General features: G+C 40.5%; 1 protein-coding gene, 2 long non-coding RNA genes and 1 pseudogene across 4 annotated transcripts in view; 3 read left to right on the top strand and 1 right to left on the bottom strand.

Annotated features, from left to right (window-relative positions):
• LOC145456561 (uncharacterized) overlaps positions 1–17,088 on the top strand; it is a 390,319-nt gene that overhangs the window by 246,634 nt on the left and 126,597 nt on the right. The window lies entirely within an intron of this gene.
• LOC145456563 (uncharacterized) overlaps positions 1–17,088 on the bottom strand; it is a 134,857-nt gene that overhangs the window by 66,493 nt on the left and 51,276 nt on the right. The gene's annotated exons all lie outside the window — the stretch shown is intronic.
• Positions 1–17,088, top strand: part of LOC145456548 (trans-1,2-dihydrobenzene-1,2-diol dehydrogenase pseudogene) — a 355,453-nt pseudogene that overhangs the window by 333,937 nt on the left and 4,428 nt on the right. The window lies entirely within an intron of this gene.
• Positions 743–16,772, top strand: LOC145456539 (uncharacterized). The gene is made up of 5 exons (XM_080334679.1): positions 743–1,087; positions 5,131–5,323; positions 6,854–7,049; positions 13,037–13,175; positions 15,252–16,772. Exons 1-5 carry the CDS (start codon positions 787–789, stop codon positions 16,496–16,498), a joined length of 2,076 nt encoding a protein of 691 aa, XP_080190805.1. The 5' UTR covers positions 743–786; the 3' UTR covers positions 16,499–16,772.

The raw sequence follows: 17,088 nt of genomic DNA, 5'->3' as shown, positions 1-17,088 counted from the left end.
AACAATATACTGATACTATACGAGAAGAAGGTGGCTATACAAAGTTCAGGCTCGTGTGAACATGACCTTTTATAAATTGTTTGCTGTGAAAAAGAGCATGTGCCATCGCGTAACGTCAGGATGCGAATTCAAACATAATCGCTCATGGACCACAGGGGAGTAGAAGCCCAGACAAACCTATGACACTTTGAAACGTGCTACACTGTCGAGAGTCGAACCGGAGTCTCTCGCGCCAATGGCGGTGGATTAGCAAACTAAGCGATCTTCTCCGAGGTGGTAGTGATATTTCAGTAAATATCTTGAAAATCTACACAATTTTTGATAAATAGACCACCTGTAGCTTATATATGCCCAACGCACGGATAACGCGTATACATAGTTGGAACTTGGAAGACAACATTATTGACGTCAAATAGGAATCCCACGGAATGTGGATGATGATTAACTTCCGCATTGGATAATGGAATTACGAGACAATATCATTTTTCTCCCATTATGATGCTGGTAGTTGTAGCATCACCGTAATTACGACATTAGCTGCTAATTCCATCTCCTAATTCCTTAAGAACGTCGCTACGAAATGTTACAAACGTCGCTAATTGCGAAAATTATTTGTTATTTTATCCTGTTCCAACACATATGCTAGCAGAAAATTCAACAAAGACATGGTAATTGTCTAGACTTAATTCAAGGTGTAATCTCGGATTCTGGACGTGACGTTGACAAATTGTCGTTTATAAGGGTCGTGCTTTTGCTTCATTTGTCCGATAGCTTGAGTCAGGAATTATGGAACTGCAGCATATAAGAACTTTAAAGATTCTCAAGGCTATAGCAGTAACGTGTCAATTATTTCTTCTCGCTACTGGGGCACTCGGAAACGGAAAATATGTCAGGATTAAAACAAGAGATGTTCAAACAATAGTTAAGGAAAAGTCTCTTAACTCCGTCAATGCCGATTTCGACGATATTGGCTTTGATTTGGATCGTTATTTTTCTCGGGAACTGACACCGTTTAGCAGCGACAGTGTAATCACACTAGATGGCACGGCGCCAGAGAGAAGAGAGGCTGAACGAAGAGCAATGGGAGGTAATGCGGGACACGGTTATCGTCGATTTCATTGCTTGCCCATACCCACTTTATGCTATCTTTCCGCATCACTCCTTCAGTAAACAGATATGCTCGCCTAATTTCGGCATTTCGTAAGTTTTTATCGCTTGTCCATTGTGGCTATTATATTGATACTCTTTATCAATTAGTTTCGACTTTGCATTTCAATTGGTATTTTGAATTAGTGAAAACACTCACGCTGCAAATACTAGTATGACTTCTCAAAGATGGTAGCATACACTGTATACAGGAGAGGGTCGGAAACGATTATTCTGGGTTGAACTACACCTGTTCTATAGGTTTGAAAACTTTATAGGCCTACATCAAATCATGTACTGTAAAACAATTTATAGGGGCGAAAAGTTCACCACCATACTCTCAAGTAGAATGCATGTCACGTTCAACAAAAAGTCATTACATTCACACACGCGCAACTATATATCTACGCGTGCGTGCAGGAAGATAAGCTTAGGATTAGAGAACCTCATAATGCGTAAGAGTCATGTAATAATACTCTAATAATTTAATGTAAGGTTGCCATACGTCCAGAGTTTCCCAGACATGTCTGGAATTTCACTGTAAAAACTGCGTCCGGGAGGAAATTCTAAAATATGCCTAAATGTCCAGAATTTTGAAGGTTTGAAGTAGACCAAAACATTATTCGTAAATCAACCAGTGTTGGGATCAAGTCACTACCTTCGAGTCACGAGTCATCTCGAGTCATTGCAGATTTTGACTCGAGTCAAGTCAAGTCAATCGATTTTCGAATGTGACTCGAGTCAAGTCAAGTCACTCGATTTTTGGAGGTGACTCGAGTCAAGTCGAGTCAAGTCAAGTCAAGTCACGAGTCAAGTCACAATTCAAGTCAAATTGAATTTTCGAAGGATGAGTGATGATTCTAAGTCATAACATTTTGCCAGATGTGTGACAAACAGAATAAGTAACCTTTATCTTGAACCAAACAACGACGAATATAAGGGTAAATATACAAGTGAAAGGCACTGTTTCGCACTAATACAATACGTGAGTAACTGAATAGTTGCATGCTACAGTTTGTTATTATCAGCCAAAATAGAGGGCCGAATACGAAGCCTCGAAAAGTTTAAACAAATTGATATGTTATGGTACAATACACTACCCATCTACACATCCGTGAGAATGTATACACATAAACTATATTCATTCGATTTAAGTACAAGAGGGTTGGTAAAGGTTAGCACTGCGCCATCTAAGAAACATACTTATTCGATTAATCTACTACTACCACAGCAACGTATGCTCTGATCATTTCGTTTGCGGCCAATTTATTTGTGATGTAACAATGAAGGCCAGTGGAAGTGGAACGTATAATAAATGAATGACTAGTTGCTCTCGCGCCAATGGCGTATCGCGAATTATCCGAACATACACATTATACAGTGATTTAGTCGACACAATTTATTTATTGTTGACTTGAAATTGACTCGTAAATTTTGCTCCGAGTCACGAGTCAATCCACATTTCTGAAGCGCCGAGTCAAGTCAAGTCATTTTTGCAAAGTGACTCGAGTCAAGTCAAGTCATACGAAAAAGTTGACTCGAGTCATCCCAACACTGAAATCAACATAAATAATATTATTTTTAGGCAGATTTATGCCATTTGAAATTTTTCCGAAATAAGTCTAAGTGTAGCCTAATTGCAATTATAAGATAACGGAGTAACGGTATATTCCTAGAGTTGGTTAAGGTCGTTTGGATGCTTAGTCAAAGGCAGTTGTTCTGGACCGGGGGTCGTTTGCCTTTGTTCTGGGGATCGAGAGGATGTTGGACGTCATCAACTTCCAAAATAGGCCGTGAGTAAGTCTGGGCAAGCTGACTTTTTCATTAATCGGCCTATAATTTTTTTGAGCTGGACCATGGAGCATTTTCAAATTGGAAATGAGCTCGCGGCCATAAAAGATTGGAATCCACCGGATGTGCAATCTACTAGTGTATTTTCTAGTAATAAATGGAAGAACCAATATTACTGACCGAATTCCTTCACAAATTATATCATGCAGATGCATAATAGTAAGCCCGCAAGAAGTTGCATCGATTATCCGATGGTGGGCCAAAGATTAGTGCATTTTTGGGCGGAAGGGGGCTCAAAAATTGTTGTTTCGGACCTGGTTACAACACACAACCAGATAACCGCACCGACCTAACAGTATAGCAGGGCTGTCAAACACAAAGTGGACGGATAACGTCCACCATGCAGACGATTTTATCCGACCCATGAAGTATTCTGTTGCAGGCCCAAGCAATAACCAGAGCTCACATGAGAGATGGGCCAATTCAAAACCCATGTTCCACTCCACTACTGTACAGTAGCGATCGACCGATATTGATTTTTACAGGCCGATACCGATACCGATATATCGGCGCACTCACAGGCCGATAATCGATATCATAGGCCGATGTTATTATGGAACGAGCAGAGAACACCAAAAATATTATATATTAGGCACGATGGCACTTGTTCATGCCACAGAAAGCTGAACAACAAACGAGAAAGCTGATATTGAAAAGAATTATTGCTTAATCGTGCACATTCGTTGAAAATTGGGATAACCCAAAAAACAAAACATACAGAATTGCAGATCAGCACAGAAAAGGTAGATTGTAATGCAGGAAGCATAGTTTCTCTGCATGGTCACCCAGTTACATTCGTCCTGCAAGGGTAAATCTGTCATGTATCACCCTTTACGTCGTCGATTTTTTGAGATTGAGAAGACGGAGCATTGAATTTCCAATAGTTTTGTATTTTTTTAAAATATAAAATATCGGCCGCAATATCGGCCTTCATAGGCCGATATCGATAATCGGGAAAGCTCAAAATATCGGCCTCAATAATCGGTCATTTCGATAATCGGTCGACCTCTACTGTACAGTCGATAGGCGAAGCTTTACTAGTGTGACGTCATATTGACTGATAATGAGTTCACACCTCATTGTAGATTCGATAGTGGGTGCTAAAGAGTGTCCGAAATTTGATCGACAAAACAGGGCAACCCTAGTGTAGGGTTACCATATTTTTGTAATCCAAATTCCGGACGCTTTTTAGCGCCCACTAGCGGATTTCAGAATGTGGTATGAGCACATTGTGGATAATATGACGTCACACCAGCAAAGCTTTGTCTATTGACTAGAGGTGGTCACGATCCGGTTCAGGAGTATATTGTTCTGTGTTGTAGGTTGTAACCAGGGCCGAAGCCACATTTTCAGCCTCCTCCCGCCCAAATTATCACTGATCTTGAGCCCATCATAATCGATGCAACTTCTGGGGCTTTTACTATATGCATCTGGACGTTAAATGATTTGAATGATATATGTCAATAATATTGGTTCTTCCATATATTACTATATAATTTTATCCTCTCTACGACCACATGGTCAGAGTTAGCGGCAGAGCAGGTGGAGGATGATGACTTCGAAAATGCAAGGAGCGTAATTTTACATCGTTAACTCATGTCCAAACGGCCTAAACCGACTCTATGATCATATCGTTATCTTGTAATTGCGATAACAATTAGACTCATTTCTGTAACTGAATGTTATTTTTATTAATTTTTGATCGCAGTTTTGCGAGGGTGGTAGTCGTAGTCCCCAAATTAAAAGCAATATACATGTTACTAAATCGCGCGCAGCGCGAAGAGAAATTTCATGTAGCGTAAATCTGCCCAAAAATAATATTGTTTATGTTGATTTAGGAAAAATTATGAGCTTACTTCAAAATTCCGGACATTTAGGCATATTTTAGAAATTCCTCCCGGACGCAGTTTTTACAGTGAAATTCCGGACATGTCCGGGAAATTCCGGACGTATGGCAACCCTACCCTAGTGTAATGTAATGCAATGTAATAATATAATCGGTCGAACCGTATAGTACTACAATATAACTTTTTCAAAAAAATGCGCACCTCTGCTACCTAGCGGAACTATTCAGCGATCCATCTTGCCCTTTTTTGCGGTTAACAGTTTTCCTAAGAATTGGTTTCATTTCAGGATTCGTATTGAACCTGGGGCAATTTCCGTCGAACGACGGACAGTACGTGCCGCCTAATGTATTTGGAAACACCCACACCTCCCATCTGATTGACGACGGATGTCAAACACTGGGATTCCCCTACGTATGCAGCGTGCGGAAACTGATTGAGAAAAGATTCAAATGCCCTGTCGACGTACCGTACTGTCAACGGTAAGATTTCAACGCAAGCTGGACGAATAGATCAAGACGAAGGAGACATACGCATTCTCTTTAGTCTTTAGCATTTTGTCTCCGATATCCAAACATAGATTTAGGAGAAGGTGTCAGTTTTAGTCAGCCAGACTTGTACAAACTACCAATTTAAATAGTTTACGGTCAGCTAGCTAACATTTTTTGAGTAGTTTTAGGGATGGTGCGTATCCCTGAAATATTCTGGTTCGTGTGAACGCGAACCTTTTTGAAAGGTTCGATGTGAACGCGAACGTGAACAGTCAGCAAGTAGCCTTCCTATGCCATCATGTGGCGTTATATTGCTAATTCCAATTCCTTCATTTCCGTAAATTCATATACTAATGTACTCGATACATAGAGACTACTCAGGACACAATATGCTACAATGCGGAAGAAAAAGTTGACTTTTTAAGCAACACCAAATATATCAACTGGAACAATCAAATTCAATAATAATTCCATAAAATTAATATTCTCTATCGCTTTCCCCACAATCTGGACGAAGACACGAACGGGATATGACCACAATAGCAATTCATACAGTATTCAACTCCTCAATCGGGTGGGTTTTATAATACAGTATTCAAATCAATAGATCCATTTCGCCTGTTATGTTTTTCACATCAGACAACGATGCATTCCGTTTTTATTCTTAATTTCGTTGATGTCAATCATCGACAATTGCGGGCCAATTGCATGCAAGTTTAGTGCTGAGTTTCTTTTTATGCTGCCAGAGTCATGCAGAGAGTGGTCCAAAGTTTAAATGGAAAGAATTTCCACCAAAGATGTTATAGTGGCGTGAAAATTTGTAATTTATGAAAAATGTTCACAGAGCAAAACCTACCAAGGTTCGTTGGCGCACGCGAACCTCGCAATTTCCGAGGTTCGCACACGAATGGGAACGCGAACTTCACGTTCACACCGTCCCTAGTAGTTTTACTTATAGTTATAGATGCAGATTTCGAAAAGTGTGTAGTTCAAGTTATATAGTTGCGCGTTTTAAAACTGGTAAGTTCTAGATGCAGATTTTGAAGATTCAGTAGGTTGTATAAGTTTGTAGTAAGCGTTTGGTACCCAATTAGCCTATCACTAGCTGTAAAACACTTATTGTAGAATAAGTAGAAGTATTCGTCTCCAAGACTCCAGTGAAAGTAGAAAATGAAGTAAGTAAGTCTCAGAAACTGGATTGGTTGGGGGTCGCATACTTTTAGTATGTAATCAGAGGTGACTATTTTTGGAGTCGGGTTCATCTTAGCAACTGACGTAAATGACGGCTCAAATAGGCGCAATTTTGGACTATTCATTCATTTACCGTGAAACACGGCTGCTTGCCACAGTTATTATGATAATTTCAATTATATAAAAGTGATGTAAACACATCCCCAAATACTTTCTACTTTCTGAACACCAAAATTTTAAATAGAAAGTTTCACCTGAAAGCTGTGATGTAAAGGTGGAAGTAATCTAGAAACATTACGCACTTAAGCTATTCTTGAAATGTTCCGACAGCATACCATGCAACAACAACCCGGGACTCAATCGCGACGCCAGACGATGCCTTCAACAACCTGGCTGTTGCTTCGATCAAGTGCTTTTCAATTATCGAAAGTACTACGGACAGACGGTGTTGCCGCAGGTGCCGGTGTGTCACTTGGCGGTTCGGAACGAGCACTTTCACAACATGGCGAGGAAATTCGCGCAGGACGTAAGTAATCAACTGTGACAACGCGAAAGTCTGTTCTTTGGGCCTAATAGTCGGGTTGGGGAGATATCGTGTACCTGAGCGATTTCATTAGGAATCGAGTTATTATGCTTCGAGACGAGTCGAGTTCTCGAGCACCACTCATCAACATGAGTCATTACATCATGACTCCTCATCCTGTCCCCCCTCCCCCTGCACTTATCGTCATGTCAAAAAGATCACAGCATCTAATATAGAGGTGGGCCACCTTTTTTCTCATCACGGCCGCATTTCGATTACTTATGTAGCCTACACTATAAAAACTGTGCCCTCCTTTAAAGGTGGTGCAAGAATCACCTTACAAAAAGGGAAATTTTCTACCTTAGCCTATATCACCTGCAAGGTCGCGTTCCAGGGCATAGCCGCAATGAACTATCTGAACCCATTATACCTATGTTGAACCATAGTGTCCTATATGGTGTCGACACAAGCAAATCTCACGGTTCAATGAAATTGTATCACGTCACAATTTCCATTTGGCTACAGGCAATTTGACGGTTATTTTTGACCGGCTTGCCGAGCAATAAATTTGATGAATCGGGTATCAATCGAAAGCTAACTCTGCACTGATTACGAAAATATAAATTTTATTCCACTCATGGCCCTGGAACCCCCACAATAGGGCTGTTCAAAAATAACTTTTTTTCCTGAATCTTGCTGGTTACTTGATTAAATCGTTAGGTTGCCTTAAAAAACGACGCATACCAAATTTGAATTCATTCCGACAAATATTCGCGGGTTACGTAGAGTTTGAAAATTTTGGATTTGCCCAAAAACGCAAAAAATTTTTTTTTTCAAATTTTTCTGCCAACCCCATGAAATTGTTGGGCTGTCTTCAAAAACTATGCAAAACAAATTTGACTCAATTCCAAGCCGTAGAAGCGGAGTTATTTCAGTTTTTATTCGATAATTCTGGGATTATCCTTGATTGGTGGATAATCCAAGAATTATCACCGAAAAACTGGAATAACTCCGCTTCTACGGCTTGGAATTGAGTCAAATTTGTTTTGCATAGTTTTTGAAGACAGCCCAACAATTTCATGGGGTTGGCAAAAAAATTTGAGAAAATTTTTTTTTTGCGTTTTTGGGCAAATCCAAAATTTTCAAACTCTACGTAACCCGCGAATATTTGTCGGAATGAATTCAAATTTGGTGTGCGTCGTTTTTTAAGGCAACCTAACGATTTAATCAAGTAACCAGCAAGATTCAGGAAAAAAAGTTATTTTTGAACAGCCCTACCCCACAATCAGCCCCAAATTATTCATTGTTGAGTAGATTGGCAGTGTGACGCAACAATGCTGTATGTCGAAACGAGAGAGAAACTCAAGAGCAAGGATGCGGCTGAGCGGCGAGAGTGGGATCAGCTGACGTCGCGGCAATAGCTACACTGTAAAAAATCTGGTAGATTTACTGGGAAATCTCTGTAAATTTTACCACAAATTACCGGTCGCAGCCAATTACTGTGCGTAGCTTGTCATTTTACATTTTGATATGTAATATTACCTTAATATAGCTGTAAAGTAAGTTACCAGAATTTCTTCGCAAAATTACTGACAGTTACTCGTTACTGCAGTTTACCGGGCTATTGGCAAAATTGATTAGCTTCAAAATCGCTGCAGCCAATGTATACGTAGAACTGAATGTTACTGATATATCATTCTATAGATGTGATTTGACCTGATTGAACCTCGTTTGCGAGACTGGGGTCTGCCATACCGAAATTGTTGGCCCTAGTATCAATTTAAGCTTAGTAGGGTACAAGAAATAACTGACGATCGTAGCTAATGTGGTACACCGTAGCCATATTATATTATAAGGCAATGGCTGTACGGCCAGTCTCGCTGGTTACATTCGTTGTCACGGATAAGGCTGTTAAGTTAGAAAATTAGTTCTGGATGTATAATATTGCTCGGGGAAACTAAAAATATCAGCACCGCATGCTCAGCTAACCATTTGTTAGTGGCGGACAAGGCGACCTGTAATAGGTTACATTAGGTGACTGCTTTTTCTGAGATTCGTAGTAAACAACCAACGCACAACTGTGACATCACAAGCAGCGTCTGGTTAGGTAAGTACAGTAAGTAGTGAACAACACATGGAATATACATCAATTTATACGAAATTAGATGAAAAAGGGGACTATATGCAATGATAAATGTTTCTGTATGGAAAAAACGACCCAGATCAAACATTATAACGTGGCCAGTAAATATTATTGGTGTTATGTGTCAGCGGATGAATACCATTTATTTCGAAATCGTTCGAGTGTCGTCTGGCCAGTGGCCATTAGTGAGATTTGAGCAAAGGGTGGAGCGAAGCTTGTGCTTGAAGAAAGTGAACACGATCGTTGAAGATTCCTAGGAATGCTGAATGGCATGCGCATCTTAAAAGGTAATACAGTACTACATAGTATTTGTTACCGTGAATATCTGACTCTGCACACCAGCCCTCGATGACTTAGATTTCATGATTGATATATTTCATTCGCCGCATTCTCTGTTCTATTTTGGGATATTTGTCGACTTATATAGTGATCACATACTCCGCTGCGGAGGAGATGAAACTGTTGGCTTGGTAATGTCATTTTCGGGCCATAGCATAGATATGTTTTCATCCACTGCTGGATTTGTTTGCCACACATGCCACCTTAAATTAGGAACCTTTTGCTTCAATACAGAGATAAAGTCATGAATCTCTGCTATGTCATGTAAAAGGCGGAGCCGTCATCACACAATGTGCCAGTACCGGTACTTCAAAACATGTTATATTTTTGTTAGCCTATTTGTCTTAGTCTTTATAATGTCATGTCCACTGTCCAGGTTAGGAACTTTGCTTTATATAGCTACTTACGCACGAATTCTTTTTAGTGGAACTGCAAGATACTACTTACACAGAAGGAATGAGAACGAGAAAAAGAAACAATTGGAAGTTTGGCCGGTGGTGGAATTAATTCACGTTTTCTTGAGACCACTCGTGTTACTGCATGTCTCCCAAAGAAGAATTAGACCTCCAGCAGCAATATTTTTCCATCGATAACCACTTCATCGTGATATCATGAATGAATATACAGTTTATTCCAATGTCGTTTTGTGGATGTGAAGAAAATGTTGCGATATTTTTGCATCGGGTTGCTTTGCGATAGGTATGGATGTACGTGAATTTACAAGCTGGTATGTAATCCTGATTTACAGGAACAGCATGTAGGTAGGTAGGCGGTAAAATGACAGTCTCGATCGCAAATGTACAGGAGGACATGTAGATTAGATATACCGGAGGTGACTGTAACATTACAGTCTGGCGTGTAAAGTGAGATTACCGGACGAGTGTAAGTTAAATTTACATTGACTAACGGTAATGTTAGATTACCACGAAATGTCTGGCTACCGTGCTTCCAAACATTTCGCGGTAAATCGAGGTTTTAATTTTTTACATGTGCAATCGCGTCGCAGAGAAACGCTGCGCTGTTGATACTTTTTCTATTTGCTTCGGTACAAGCGAGCACGCCTTATCAGCCTTTCCTTGACTTTTAAGGGTAGAACTGGGTCCACAGAATGTATTAGGGCCCTACACTATGGTTGAACTGTCCATATCCATTCTCGGTGAACTCCGGACTATTCTACTTTTCACTAGGCCTATTGTACGCACCGAAATCGCGAGCAGGGCCGTAACAGCACTTCGCCAGCCTCCCCCCCCCCAAAAAAAAAACTTTGGTCGTGGGCCCCCATAGGGCTTCGCCCCCCAGACCCTCCTCCGGCGATAACCTGTTTACCGCTATTTATTATATGCGTTGGGAGTTTGTTTAGTGAATCAGCCTAAACGCGCGAAGCGCGAGAAATTTCTAGAATTCATGACTGAATCGGTCAGTATGATCGGGAATTGCATATATCTTGTTATCAATTTTATCTTCTCTCTGCTCACGTAATCAGATTTGCCGGTAGAGCTGAGTGAGGTGTGTTTGAAAAGGTAGGACCACTCAATAATAAATAAATTAAACATCTTCGGGCGTATGCCCGTTGGTAGGAACGAAACAGCACCACGTCAGGCCCCCCAAAACATTGGTCTTGGGCTCCCATAGAGTGATGAAACGACCCCTCCATCACGTGGTTCGCGTTTGTCACGAAATCATCTGTACTGTATTGTGAGCCAGCGCGAAGCGCGAAAATTTTCGATAATTTGTGATAAAATCGGTCAATCAGATCGGCGATTGCATATATATTATGCTATCAATTTATTGTCCTCTCTACTCACGTAATTAGATTTACCGGTAGAGCTGAGTGAAGTGTCTAGAAAACGGGAGGGCCCGTTAATAATAATTAAACATCTTCGGGACGGACCTGTTCGGCGGACCCGTTGATATGACTTCGTTACATGATGTTATTTCGTGACTTTCAGTCTGCTATATCAAAAAATATTGAATCGCTCAAACGTAGGCTTCTAAACTAAGAGTCGCACACGATTTCAAATTGGTATCTCTTCACTGGCATAAAATTTTTCCCAGCGGGATGGTATTTGTCTTGTGAGGTTCAGATTGCAAAGACAGGAACATTCGACGCCAGTCATTTAGGCGGCAATGGACAATTAAACCTATATGCATTTTGTATATATAACAAAGTCTTTGGTCAGCATAAGGGCATAGACCTTTTCGGCCAAGGTTTTCTCGCTGTCGATCGTTCTGGCACACTTCCTGGAGTCGCATGTTATATGACCTAAAACTTGATTGTATGTCTTGGTGGGTCGTGGCGCGGTCATGGCCCAATGCCCAATAATAAAGATACATGGCTACTTGAATTCGCGCGCAGCGCGAAAAATTTTTGAAAAAGTTGCATAAATTTTCAAAAAATACTCTATGATTTATGCTAATTCACGAAATAATTTTGGGCCCCCTTCGAGCTCACTCCCCCCCCAATTCGGGGGTTTGGGGTGCGGCAGTTACGGTGCTGATCGCGAGTGGCAATGTCATGAATAGTTGGTGGGATTGCGAAAATTTTTCTGAGCCACGAATCAATTCCAGTAGCAGTATCACATATATTACTACCAAATATTTATCTTTTCTCAGCCCATGTGATCAGATTCACCGGTAGAGTTAATGGAAGGAGTGCATTCGAAAATTGAGGGCAATTTATAAATGCCAATTCATCTTCGGGTGGGTCAACTGTTATAGTCACTTTGTTGAATGCTGTTATTTCGTGACGATTCCGGCTCCTATTGAGAAGGGCGCTACTATGTTAAAATCGAAAAAATGAAGTCGTGTTTAATTACGCGTAGCGCGAAGAAAGTTTCAAGATTAATTAAAATCTCTCAACAATTGGTGAGTAAATTCTTAATTGCAATATGCATGTCTACGGCCGCCAACACATACTAATTGAATTCGGTGTCGACGTAGGCAGTGCAGTTCGCCAGCTATTAACAACAGCTACCCAGCGCACCGAGCTCTAGGCTACTGCCAAAGCTATGAATGACTTGTACGTGGGAATTGCTCTAAATCTTCAAAGAATATCAAAAATTTGCTCAAATGAATTTGAAATCAGCCTATACCCCGTTGAGCGCGACTGCTGGAGTTCGAGTTTGGCAGACTTTCTTGAATACGAAATAAGTTTAATCTTCAACAATCGTGTTTTCAGAATGGTTGTGAAACACATGTCTAGTGACAATTTATACTGTCTTTGTCAATTTCTCGCGCCCTCCAACGTCGAGCAACTGGCGTGATTATTACACGCGCACAATTTCTCAATTGTGACGTAAGAGTCACTCGAAATTCTTATATGACTCTTTCAGAATTACGATTGAAAATATAGGGTCAACATGGCTCTTTTGACGAAAAAGTTCCCGACCACTGATATAAAGGCATGGGCATATACAAGGACAAGTACATATTTATGTAGATGTAAAAATAGTACAAATATCATCGATATATTCCTCTCGGACACTCACCAATACATGACCTATTTCAGTTTCGAGGTTGGAACCCGATGCTAACAGACTGCTTGATCAAATCAAACAGGAATGAAATCGAACGAAACTCGATCGAATGTTCGACGCTGGATATTTTCCACTACTTCGGGTACCAGCCGAAGCACGCAGGATGGTCAGGTAATCAACGACCATAAGATGTATGTAATGTGCCCTTGTTCAATGATAAAAATAATTGATATGTTAGGTAATCAAAGTTTGTAGTGAGAATAAAAGATGAACACATATAGACCTATAGCTTTTGAAAGAATTTTAGCATTTCTGCAGTTATTGTTACCTTTTCATACGGGATGTACATTGCACAGATAGTAGTGTATGTGTATGTGGATATCGTTTATGCAATAGAAGATTCAAACTTGAGATCATTCAAACTTGAGATCATTATTACGTCGTTTACAATAATAAGTCTCCTTACTTCCCACGCTAAATTCGTCGACCACGCAAACATTCGCTAATTGGCCCCTTAATCATACACTAGAATACCGTCAACGACGATACGTGAACGACAATACGGGGTATAATCAGTAGCTAACCAGCCGTTGCTATATAATGATCAGCGGTGATGCCATTGTGACACTGTACGCATTCTCAGAAATACTTCAGTATTTTTTCTGCTATCCAAATACATAGGAGTGATAGTGATAGATGCTGCACTTTCCTGTGAGCTTATTGCACGCTCATCGACGACTTTTATCAATAATCTATACAATGAGACATGGATACGCAAGATTTGTGAGATTTTCCAAATTATGGACAACCCTAGTAGATATATATCAAAAACACCCAAGCGAGTATACACTCTTAGCGAAAACGCCCAAAGAGCCGAAAGGAACATAAATCATAATTATAACGAGGGCATAAATCCCATGAGCATGCAAAATTTGGATTAGAATATTGTGTTGAACATATCCCGTGGCATAAATCTGAGGTCGGTTCTGGCTTCGCGTGTCATGGGTGCATATTCACACCTGTATCAGGGGTGGTACACGGGGAAAAATACACACACTCATTTCGCTAGATATTTTCGCGCAATATACTTTCAAAAAGAGGTTTGGATCGCATACTTTTATCAGTTAGTCAAAGGTTGCTATTTTTGTAACCGTCGATACTAACGCAAAATGACTAATTGGTAGGGCAAGTTTTTGCAACTTTTGCAACTATATTTCACAGCTTCCGACAGTTTCCCAAATACTCAGAAGTTATGTAGCATGGTGTTTCAAGCCGTTTGGAGGAATCTTATTTTCAACTTATTGCAACTTTTCTCTTTTGTCATGCAACTTTTTGCAAGTTTTTCTGTTTTTCATGCAACTTTCTGCAACTTTTTGCAAGTTTTTTTCTTCTTCTATTTTTCATGCAACCAACTTTTTACTGGATACTGTTAATAGATCGCTAAATTATTTCACTATCGTTTCAATTTGAGGCCTCTTCTTATTTGAAGATATTTCAGGCTAGGCCGCCGAAAATTATATTTTCACTGGGTCAATTTTTTCAGGCTATTTATTTTGTTAAATTCACCTACACTGAGTTTTGCTACAGTGCCTTGGATGCGAAACGATTCTAGTATCTCATATCCTAATAATTTCGGGGGACTTGTCCATAAATGTAACTTTTTAGTGCAACTTTTGTGAAAAATAAATGCAACTTTCCACGGATTTGACTGCAACAAAAACTTGCCCTACTAATCAGGCTACACCACAAATTTTTGAATATGCATTCAGTTACCGTGATTTAGGGATATTTCGCCCAGTTGGTATGACAATTTCAGTTGTAAAAGCGATGACAATACATCCCAAAGTTACTTCACAGTTTACAAAATCCAAAACTTAAAAGGAAGAATAGCTTCATGTGAAATGCTGTGCAGAGGCTACAGTGGTCTAAAATCATAAATACTTGAGTAAGTATTGGCAGTAGAAGTGTAAGTGTAGGAAAAACTTACTCGACTTTACTCTGGAAGAATATAGATGTACTTTGCTACTGAATTTCTTCTTCTAAGTTGTAAAAAATAAGTAGAAGTGAAATTAGTAATAAGACTTCGCTACTAACCACCTCTGGATAGGCCACATCGTTCGGTGATGAGACAGCCTAGCCTTCTTGTAGGTCAGTGAACGTCAAGTCATGTTATGCGGGCAATGACTCGCTATTTGCATGACTATACGCTCAAAGTAAGGTGCTAATACTATGTATTTACGTTCACAGATATTCTCCCAAAAGAATGCGGATTAATCGGCGGCTGCTGGCGACCTGGCACCGGATGTTTCTACCCCCCTAGAATAACTCATCTGAAACTTAGATCAGATTATGTCCATCCGCGCGCGAGACCCTACTCGCCATTCGATTTATACGGCCAGCCAATGTGCCTGCCCATGGATCCTTACGCGGAACCGGGAGACTTGCTCGATCAATATCACCAATGCCTCGCGTCCGGATGCGAAATCGACCCTGCTGTGACTCGAAATATCATCCTAAACAAGTTATACAAAGTCGCTTCCCAATTACCGTCTCATCTCGTGAATAGCTTCAAGTACGAGATCATGCTGGGCAAAGTGAGACCGGACAACTGGCGTACGCAAATTGAGAATTTCAAAAAGTACGGAAAACTGCATCCAGACGCGTACACTCCGAAGCAAGGCGGTCCTAATGCGAAACCTAACTTGCCAGCGCACGTACTCGCCCAGCTTCACAAGTTTCCCGGGCCAAACACAACGCCGAATCCTATGCAGCAAGTCAATTACCAACGTTCATTCGTGCAGTATTCTCAAACCCCCGCGAATCCATTTCAGCAAATCACGAGAATAACAGCAGCGCAAGGTATCTACCCGGTACCGCCTTCGCAGTTTAGAAACCCAAACCCGAACGCGTTTATATCATCGCAAACGTGGAGTCACCCGCATTTTCCAGGACAACAAGCGCCGCCTATCACTCGCCAGAACATGTACGCCGAATCGGACGCCAACATACAGCTTTATCCGGTCCCGTGTCCCTTTACTATCGTAAGAATACCTAATTTTCCACCTTTGGACGGGAAGATAACGGATTGCTGTGACCGTAATCTTTGCTATCTCCCGCGACAGATTTTACGTCAACAATATTCAGGCGCCGCGGCGTATTGGGGCCCTTGGGGATTTTGGTCGAAATGCAGCATAACTTGCAACAGTCCAGTTCAGAAAAGATACCGCACGTGTGTTGGGCCGAATCCGACCTCGTGCCGCGGACCGAAGGAAGACAAAAGGTCTTGTTACGGCGTTCCGAACTGTCAAGCTAGATTCTCGATGTGGTCTCTGTGGTCAAAATGCAACAAAGATTGTGACGGGGTGCGAATAAGGAATCGTTACTGTATGATTCTACCGTGTCAAGGGTCGACGCGTCAGAGAGAGAAGTGTAACACTGACTGTAGAAAACGATCGGGGGACGATGATGAAGATAGAGACAGGGATGATAACTAGATCTGGATATAATGTCGAACTCCATTGATGGAGTTAACCAGTATCTTTATTATTGATAATATTATTATTATTATTACAACGCGAATTATTTAATAACAATAAATAATATATAAATCTGTGAAATACTGTGATGCTTTGATATGGTAAATATATCAAATTGAGGACCCATAATATTCGTATGTGCTGAGAATAATATGAATGGTAATCGTACTGTATATACTCTGAAGCGAGAAAAGTGTGTATTTGCATCACCAGTAATATACGGGTGTGAATATACATCCTTGGTACGCGAAACCAGAACCTACCTCAGACTTACACCACAATATAAATCAGACACAACATTCTAATCCGGTGCCTATACGGTGCTTGCACGTAGGAACTAAAGAAGGTATACACGTAGGATTTATAACCGCAATATAATTCCGAGTAAGGTTATGTATTTGAGTACCACATTTTGGGTGTCAATACACACTCTTTTCGCTAAGAGTGTAGAAGCCATTTGTGAGATCTAGATATCCTTGGTAGAAGCCTTGTACGTATGCAACTAAATCACACAATGAATATTACTTTCTCGTCTTAATTTTAATTTA

The sequence above is a fragment of the Botryllus schlosseri genome, chromosome 14 (genome assembly GCF_051294905.1).
Source record: "Botryllus schlosseri isolate E-star chromosome 14, Bs_hap1, whole genome shotgun sequence".
Classification (NCBI taxonomy): domain Eukaryota; kingdom Metazoa; phylum Chordata; class Ascidiacea; order Stolidobranchia; family Styelidae; genus Botryllus; species Botryllus schlosseri.
The sequence above is the reverse complement of the archived record's forward strand: the minus strand, read 5'-3'. Positions and strand labels throughout refer to the sequence as shown.

What these genes read in the sequence shown, in the direction of transcription:
- LOC145456539 (XM_080334679.1), top strand. Translation starts at nt 787, where the DNA reads ATGGAACTGCAGCATATAAGAACTTTAAAGATTCTCAAGGCTATAGCA. An exon ending in GACGTACCGTACTGTCAACG is followed by an intron (nt 5,324 to 6,853) that starts GTAAGATTTCAA and finishes ATGTTCCGACAG; the next exon opens with CATACCATGCAACAACAACC. An exon ending in CGAGGAAATTCGCGCAGGAC is followed by an intron (nt 7,050 to 13,036) that starts GTAAGTAATCAA and finishes GACCTATTTCAG; the next exon opens with TTTCGAGGTTGGAACCCGAT.